Source organism: Acartia tonsa, chromosome 2 (genome assembly GCF_053477335.1).
Source record: "Acartia tonsa isolate MP-2025a chromosome 2, ASM5347733v1, whole genome shotgun sequence".
NCBI classification, from domain to species: domain Eukaryota; kingdom Metazoa; phylum Arthropoda; class Copepoda; order Calanoida; family Acartiidae; genus Acartia; species Acartia tonsa.
The window spans coordinates 22,197,107-22,206,886 of record NC_137261.1 but is presented as its reverse complement, the minus strand read 5'-3'; the positions used below and the strand labels follow the sequence as shown (position 1 = coordinate 22,206,886).

General features: G+C 34.4%; 1 protein-coding gene across 1 annotated transcript; it reads left to right on the top strand.

The window, feature by feature from the left end:
- The first annotated feature begins 6,604 nt into the window (after positions 1-6,604).
- LOC145306720 (uncharacterized) lies at positions 6,605-8,784 on the top strand. The gene is made up of 2 exons (XM_080149001.1): positions 6,605-6,996; positions 7,150-8,784. Exons 1-2 carry the CDS (start codon positions 6,926-6,928, stop codon positions 8,462-8,464), a joined length of 1,386 nt encoding a protein of 461 aa, XP_080005127.1. The 5' UTR covers positions 6,605-6,925; the 3' UTR covers positions 8,465-8,784.
- The last annotated feature ends 996 nt before the right edge of the window (positions 8,785-9,780 follow it).

The following is a 9,780-nucleotide window of genomic DNA, read 5'->3' as shown; positions in this document are numbered from 1 at the left end:
TTCGTTGGATTAATAACTTTTACTGAATTTTTATTGGTTGGTTAGAATTTAATTGAGTGCCCAACCGTTTCAACCACTAATTGTAATCTACAAAATGGGTAATTTCGTGTATCATCATTAGGAATATACATCAATTTATCGGCCATTGTCTTGTCCCTTTAAATCCCTGCCATTTGATACATTCAAGTTATTTTGCTTTATTCTATTCCTTATGTGGAAATAACCATTCTTAAAAAGGAAGTTTAATAAAATGTGATATATATATATATATTTGAAGGGAAGAGGGGATAGGACAATAACAATAAATGAAAGCTTTGTCCATAATCATTATTTATTGATTTCACATTCGGAACTACCTGATAATTGGAGAAAAAAAATTGCGTCATATTACTTTAACCGCATTTTTACGTCTTTCCTGAATATACGAGGGCAAATAATTACAATACGTACGATAGCAGAGCGACGCGGACAGACCGACAGACAGACTAACCACGTATATTACTTACAATCAGACGTAAATACGGAGGACTAACAGACCAAACGGAAAACAGACAGACAGAAACCAATCTGTCGACCTCCGAAATTTTGCTCACGGTGTGTAAAAATGTACTATATGTAACTTTCAAAACAAGAATTAAATTATCCAAAAGTAGACACATTATTTCCAAATTTATTCTAATTTGAATTACTCAAGCATTCGCATGCCCAGTAGAGAATAAACCTTGCGGACCGGTAGTTTGACCACAGCGCGGCGGGAGCACTTACTAATGGCAATTCAGTATTTCTATTTAAGGTAAGAGTATTTTAATAGAGCCGATGAGCATAATACATACATATAAACAACCAGCTAACCGTTACACTAAGATGTTATACAACTGCTACAAATTTAGAAAAGCTTTTTAACAAGGATGACAACATCCATAAAGCAGCGAAGCACTTAAACGGTAGGAAAAACGGACATCACATAAAATTTGATGTTAAAAGTTAAAAAGCAACATGTTTAAAATGGAAAAAGATTAACGAAAAGAGCTATCCGTTTACCGTTACGTACTGACGGACCGACCCTAATTATAGAAAAGCTTCGCTTTTAGAAATAAGACACAAAAAATGTCAACGATGAACAAAGATGAAAAAGAACATAAATAGATTAATTTTGCAATAATAGGAATTGATTTTCTCGTATTCATTCGAATCCCGTGGATAGGAACCGGTTCTCATCCATACGAAAAAACTATGTCTGGCATCGTATTATATCCAGCTTTCTACGAATATAAAAATGTACAGTCATAAAATTAAAACCAGTTTTTAAAAAAGTGGTTTTAAACCTATAATTGTACATTCTATATCCGCGGAAAAATGTTTATAATACGATGCGAGAAATAACTAATAACTTTTTTTTCTAAACTAAAAAGAACATTAAAAGGTTATAGGAAAGTAAATAGGTTTCAGTTAACAACAATTTGTGTCCGTCTGAGTCTTAAGATCTCGGTAACAGATGAATAAGTTTTATACCTAATGCTAATGGTAAGAAATGTAAAGTAAGAAAAAATGAATATATGATTGGAAAAGTAAAATTGCATGGGAGGCAAGGTCGTCCAAGTATTTTATTTGGGGAGGGGGGGGGGGTTAAAAAATTGAAAATTAAAAATACGGCACTCCCCATTTCGTTTTTTTTTTTTGGGGGGGGGGATAATACCTCTTTACCCTTCTCCTCCCTCCTCCCATTGGAAGTCCATGATAGGAGGAATTATTTCAGAAGCATATCTTCAGTAACAGCTAAGCAAACGTATAAATTTTCTCCAATAGCTTTATGGTAAGCCAGACAGAAAGACAAACAAACTGAAAAAGGTTATAGAGATTACAAATAATGACAAACCCCAAACTGTCCAGATTTGAGCAAGACGATTCCTGTGACGTCATATAAAAAGGGAAGGGAGAAGAAAATCTCTTCCCTTTTCTCCCATCTCTTTTGAATAGATTTTCTTCCCCCCTTCCCTTTTTCTTTCCTGAAACGTATATGACGTAATTAGAATCGTCTTGCTCAAATCTGGACAGTTTGGGGTTTGTCCAAATAATCAGAGATACCATTTTAGTTTAATAGCTGAATATTAGGGGCGCAGTCACTAGTTTTGTTAAAAAGAAAGAAAAAAAAACATAATGTTTGTCCGGAATAAGTGGTTATAGAGTTGCTGCGCAATTGTTTTGGTAAAGAAGAAAATATACTAGTTAAAACTAGAACATTTAATTGTATCTAAGTAAATAACAAGCGGGGATACGACTATGGCGGTTAATATATTCACCAGAGACAAAATGTATGCATTGAGAGGGAGGGGACATTGGGCTGTTTATTACACTAGTACCCAAAGTTTTATAATTAAGTTTTCTTATTCGTTGGCTTAACAACTTTGGAGACACTTATTAAATTTTAATTGGTTGGTTCATTTAGTTGAGTCACCAAACGTTTCAATTACTAATTGTAATCTACAGAAGGAATAATTTTGTGTGTCATCATTGGGGACATACATCAATTTATCGGCCATTGCCTTATCCCTTAATATCCCTGAAATGTTTGAGTAAAAATAAAGTAAGATTATTATTTACTATTGTCCGTGACCCAATAATCAATAGTAACGATTTAGATACAATACCTGTCAATTTTCTCGCTAGGGATTTTACAGGGCTGAACCGATATGATTCTACTTTACAGGGTAAATTCTCATAGGTCCTGGAAAGGTTTATTACTGTTTTGGAGGAGGTTACCACCACCATGCCAAGAGAAAACGCCCCCACCAAAAAATCTTTTTTAAAACTTTTTTTTTAAACTACAAATGAAAATTTGGGAATCGAATTAACTCACACCCATCAAAGGCCCCTAGGTGAAACGAAAGAACAAAGGAAGTTATGACAATACCGATAGACCGACGGTCAATATTATAGACTTGACGCTTAGATTATGAGATATCCCTAAAAGAAAAATCAGCCGACTGTCTGAACTAGCAGCCGAGAAAATCACGTTTCCTTCGAAACGTTCTAGTCAGATATTTTAATTTTGTAGAAAAAAAAATGCTTTAGAGAATTTAAAATGTACTAATGTAACTAAATGTTTGTATACAAAATAATAGTTATTTCTCGCATCATATTATAAACAGCTTTCCGCGGGTATAGAATGTACAATTATAAGATTGTACATCTTATGATTGTACATTTTTATATTCATAGAATGCTGGATATAATACGATGCTAGTCATAGTTTTTTCGTATGGATGAGAATCGATTCCTATCCACCGGATTCGAATGAATACGAGAATAGTTATTTCTTTCATCGTATTATAAACCATAAAAATTTCCTCCTTGAGTAATAATTTAATTATGGAGTTGAACTTAGTAGGACTTAAAAATTGGCCGTCCAATCAAAGAGTTAGATTGCTTTAAACTGTTTTTAAACTATTTTTAAAAGGTATATTAAAAATATACTTTGACATCTGTAGAATCATACTGCAAAGCCAAAAATGAGAACAATTGCCCACATCAATTTTTATTAGAATTTTAAAGTTTATTTTTTACTATGGATTAAATAATTTTTACTGAATCGTGATGTTTCTTCCCTTTGTAGGTAAAATACTCAGCTTTTAGAGTGTCTTGCTTCGTATATATTGTATGCTAGTATACAGTAAAGTTAGGTCTTTTGATTTCATCTATCAATACTAATTAAAAATTAATTCTTTACAATATATCAATGAATTAACATAAAAATGTTTCATGTTTATTATACATTAAAACACATAAAAATTGGCTGTAAAGGGTTATATAAATTAAGATGACAACAAATGTTTATGCAATACAACAAATTTATTTTTGTCACATTTACAAATATGATATAAAATAAGATTATTCAAACATATTTTTAAAAATATTTTTAAAAAGTATGTATCTTTTATGAGTAGGGTTTTCATTCTTTTCATTTTTATTAAATAAAATTATTTAACTACGTTTGAAATAAGTCACTTTGTGAAAACACTCTTTCGGAAATTCTAATTTCTAATTGGTTTAAATTCAGCATTATGTTTTTTATTGTATTATGTCAGATTTTTCAATGAAATTAATTGTTTTAGAGAAAAAAAATATGTCCATTGAACAGAGTAATGTTTTTTTTATTGTATCAGTATAAAGTGAATTATATAAAATTGTTCACTAAGTTACAATATTACACGAAGTAAAAAAAGACCCTTTGATCTGGTAAAAATGACCAGAGCAACAGTAAAAATTAATTTTTAAATCCCCCAAAAAAAGTTTATTGGGGACTTAATTCAAATTTGGGCTCTGCAGTCTGATTCTATAGGTGTCCTAGTATATTTTTGACCCCCCATTCAAAAATAGTTTAAAAACAGTTTTAAAAGAAAATTGCGTTTTACTATTATAATAACTAGCGGTTTCGCCCCTAGCCTCTAGAGGCTTTGCCCCATGAGGTAATTAAAAAAAAAAAAAAAATTCTGGTGTTGCTGCCAATAATTTATGTGAAGTGTGAATTTTTTTTTTTTGGGGGGGGGGAATTTTTATTTTTGGGAGGGTTGGGGTTGTCCCACCCCCCAAGAAAATAACTTAAAACCACCACAGGATCAATAGGTATAAACCCTGAAGAGTAAAATCCGATCGGTTCAGTGGTTACGGACAGACAGACAGACGGACAGATAGACAGACAGACGGACTGATAGACATTCTACTTTGTATTATAGATAACAATGTGTAAATGTATTTTTTTCCTTAAAAAATCCGCTTTTAATCAGATTGACTAATATTTGCCAAAAATACAATAAATTCAAATTATATGAACGGAACAAGCAAACTTCGACCTCCGAAATTTTGATGATGTAAATTTGTACTCAAAAAATAGAGTAACCAATTATAGAGGTTTATAAATTAGAGCATTTTATATTTTGTGTTTTTAAAATCAGTTTAAAAAAGGAAAGTCAGTTATCTTATATAAACTATTGTAAAAGGCATGCACAGGTGTTTTTTTATGAAATAGGTTAAAAAAACTATTTTGTTGAAAAAAATTTGAAAAATTTTTATTTTTAAATCAGCTAAATTGCAAAATAAGTTTAAAAGGCATAATATGTTGAAATTGGTAAAAAAATCTGGTACTAAACTTCCCAAGCCAATGAAGAAATTATATGATTATGATTTATTTCTGTCAATGGTAAGTGGGTTGAATCAATTTCTTTTTACATGAATACTAAGATATATAAGTTGGAAAGATTTTAAGGTTAGAGATATATTTGTAATCTGCATCAAATTATAAGGATTTTAAAACAATTTTTTTTTTGTATAATTCTTTATCTATAAGCGAAAATACAATTTAAGTTAATTAATTTTGACATCTGTGATTGGTGTATTGAAAACTATCTGCGCCCTGATTGGAGAAGCTTAAGTGTTGTACATCATTCAACTAATTAGAGTGCAGGTAGTTTTCAATCCACCTATCACGGATGTCAAAATTAGTTAACTTAAATTGTATTTGCGCTTTTAAATAAAGAATTATACAAAAAAACGAATTTTATAAAAGATCCTTAAAATCGTATGCTGATTTCAAATCTACCTCTAACATTAAAATTCTTTATAAAAACTTAAAAACTTATATATCTTAATGAATACAGTAAAGTTTTTGACGGACTGCGCTACGGCTGATTAAATTATGTTTTTTATTAGGCTCCATTTTTACGCTGAATTATGAACCTAATTTTTTACTTGCCTGCATGCAGCAGTCTACATTCTACGTCTACTAGAAGTACTACTTCTATGTCATACAAAACAAAATAAAGAGAAGAAGAGAGATTACTACTACACAGACTATAAAAGGGAAGAGAGTAGAAAGAGGGGCGAGATAAAACAATTTGGGGGAAGGCAAATTTCTGTAGTAGTGTGTGTGTGTGTGTGTGTTTGTGTGGGTGGGTATGTGCGTGTTATAACATAATGTTTTAGCAAAAGACCGGGGTTCTTCCATTAGTGAATGACACAGTAAGAAGAAAATGGCGAGTGTTTCCGAGACTGGGAAGGAGGGAAGGAAGATAGTAATTGGGGAAGGGGGGGGGACTATTATGAAAATGGAATAGAGTAACCCCGGTCTTTTGTTTAGACCGGGATTGTCGAATTTTACTTCGTTCATAAAATTACGTTGGCGCATTTAAAGGGGTGTCTATTTAAGATTTTTTCTTTATGACATTTAATTAATTATGAAGATTATTTCATAGAAAAAATACAAATATTACACTTTATTTAAAGTATCTGTATTAAAAATGATAAATTACGCATTTTGAAATTTCTAAAAAAAAAGTGAAATACGCCTTTTAAGTCTCTTGTATTCGTATCAGAAAGCAGCGTAGCTTTTCTTCAACAGTTCAAATTTTTATATGTTTAAAATTTTTCAAAATTTATTGTTTGACTTTAATGCTCTTTAATTTTGTTTTCAATAGGTTTAATGATTTAAATAAAATTTTTTTGGATACACTTGTGCTTGTTTTGTATTATGATTACGTCGTAGTAAATTAATAGTAAATCAGCTGTACTGTACACTCCTACATTTGTACATTTAAAACCTGAAGCCTGCATGCTCCATGCGCTGACAGGGCTAACAGTCTTTTCTACACAGTCCTTGTCGGGGACCGGGGTTTCTATCCTCTGTGTGTTTGTGTTGTTTAACACATAATTTCATAGGAAGAGCGAGGGGGATAGCGCTAGGGGAGAGAGAAATTTGGGGGGAAGGAGAGTCTGTATAGTACTAAGGGGCGGGTAACTAGATCTCTATTTTACAGCACAAATATTACTTTACTCGTAGAACTTTAGTAGATAGTCTACACTTGATACAACAACACACAAAATTCTTTATTAAGTTATTATATAAAAAACACACAAGTTATTAAATTTCACCATGTTGAGTTCTGTTTCAATGGAACAATTCCAGAATCAGATCAAAGAGGAACTCTCTAAACTAGACAAAAGGTAATAATTGTTACATTAATCAATCGTTTTATTATAATAATAAATATTTTGTAATTTTTGTACATTATTCATTCATAGAGTATAAACATTATAACTACCATGATGATAACTTATAACATTATCACGTTTACTAATTATATTTTTCTATTACAGATTTGTCAACCTGAAGGACAACGAGGTGTTGGCTAACCAGCCCGCCCCCAGGGAGAACATCGACCACCAGACCTTCCTCAAGACCGAGCTGGGCTGCGACGTCTGCCCCGAATACTTTCAGAGTCCCGCACAACTGATCCTGCACCAGAAGACCCACACCGGCCAAATTCCCAGCATTTGCAACTTCTGCCTCAAGTCGTTTGCTTTGAAGGAGAACCTTGCCGGGCACAAGTGCCAGCGCATGCCCTCCGAGGCAGAGTTGGCGCGCCTCAAAAGCCAGCTGAGGCGGTGTGAAAAATGTGATAAGGTTACCAGCAACTGTGTGAAGCACGAGTGCAGCGGCATGTCCGCTACCACATTCACATGCAAAGTTTGCAGCAAAAGCTACACAAACGAGAAGCACCTGAAGTTGCACATGCGCAGCCACAGCGGCTTCAAGCCGTTCAGCTGTCAGTTCTGCAGCAAGACCTTTGCCTACCAGCATGTTCTTAAGTTGCACCAAGTGCAGCACTATTCCAGCCGTGTCTACCAGTGCACCTTGTGTCAGACCACATTCCCCTCCAAGAAGGACATGGAGACCCACATCATGAGTCACGATGAGGAGGGAGACGGTCACATCCCCCATCCTTATCATCAGCGCATGCCCGCAAGACCAAGCAGCACTGGCAGTGCATCTGCCAGCAGCTGTACCGATAGATCCAGCTCTCCTGGAGGCGTGCGCCGTTATCCCGGCGCCGCCGGCTCCATCACCCGCCGCTCAGTGATTGACATGTGTGCCTCTGAAATCGCCAAGTGCTCCCCTGCGGATCTGATGTTACCCAGCATCAACAGCATCTACAGTGATGATGATGTCAAGTCTCTACCCCAGATTATCCGCCCTTCTACTAAAGTATCTGTTGTCAGACAGAATCCCATCTTTCCCATCACCGACAGTCTGATGGCGCGTCTCATGCGCGAAGACAAGGACAATTTCGGCCATCTACCGGCGGTTAAAGTGCCTAGCCTTACAGAGCTCCTTGCAGGCGCTTCCAAGCGTCAAACTGAGCAGCAGTCAATGGCTGTTGATGAATCTCAAGAAGAACCCATGGACTTGAGCAAGTCAACAGATAATCATGATGATGCAACTGTTAGTGTACAAGAGTCTCAAAACATGGTTGAGGTTGATGAAGCTACACCTTGCACCATCCCAGCCCCAACAATATCTACCTTTTCAAGCATGGAGAAGACAAGTCTGCCCCCAATCAAGCGCAGGCTTGCCTCAATGGACCCCAACAGGGGTTCCGTTATCCAGTTCGCCCTGAAGAACGAGAACTAAATGACATGGCAACCCTGGACTAGATAAATGTCACTTGTCCCACCTGACAGCAACCATGCTTCAACTAGAAGTAACCTTGAGACTGAAGTACAAACAGTACCTATCTGGACCCTAGATATCTAGCTATCCTGGCTACCATGGCCATCCCCCCCTGATATGACTTACATCTCCCAAGTACCAAAAAACCTGTTCTTGTCATAAATGTTATGATCAGTATTTTTGTGCTATTATAATTAAAAATGTATTTGTTATTAATTTATTATTATGTTAATGTTAAAAAATATTAAACTAAGAAAAAAAATATAGAATGTTCAAAATTAGCTTTTAGTGTTTGTTCATTAAATTCTTTGACTAGTCGCGTATCTTTAAAGGTTTGAAATAAACATGACTACTCGTAACACTATCGTTCGTCATCTAAAGATTATTGATCAGAAAATTCGCAATTATGATGTCGCATTAATTGCGCAATGGTTAGGTAAACTAGAAGGAGAAAGAATCAACTTCAAATGCGTATTGGATCCGCCAAAATCCACATTGCTTAGTATTGCTGCGGCTTTAGGTTAATAAAGTTTAGGATATCCGCGGCTATTGCAGTCGCCCAGCTGTCAAGGTTGCTTATGATGCCGCGTTTTCCTCGAGAATTTTTTGTGTAGCTGGTTTATTAACGTACCATCGGCTTCGCCGCTTAATAACCTAACCCCCCTGTCAAAATACCCTAGAATCATCCATAGATTAATACGGAACGAATACTCTTATATAGATTTGTTATTAAAGGAAGAATGCTTTGACATAAAAGCTGGAATAAATAAAAGTTTGCTAGTTGATAATTTATTATTAGATTTTGTTTTCTGAAGAAAAATCTGAGTGAATAAACCTTACTCATTGGCGTGAAAAAATATTTCCGTCTATTTTTTTTTCTTTTCATAATGACTAATCTGTATTGAGTCACTTAGAAATCTTGTTAAAGCAACATTCACAAGAGTGAATCTCTAAAATCAGACGGCAGGATCAAACGAACGTTGTCAAATGTATAGTAGGAACTTGTTACGCAGAATTTGACTACGTTGGGTTAAGAAAATTATATGTAAATTTGTTGCAACATTGCTTTAATACAAGAATCTTTATGGATATACTCATATTTTAATGAATTGTTTTTAGGGAGGCTTTGATTATAATATTGTACCATGTTGAATCTCTAAAAAAGAATTATCTAAAGTCAGACTGTTTGGTATTAATTGTAGAGTATCTAACGGTAATTGCAACCAATGATTCCAAGTTTTGAATAAATTGGACATTTCTAACATGCCTCATTTAAG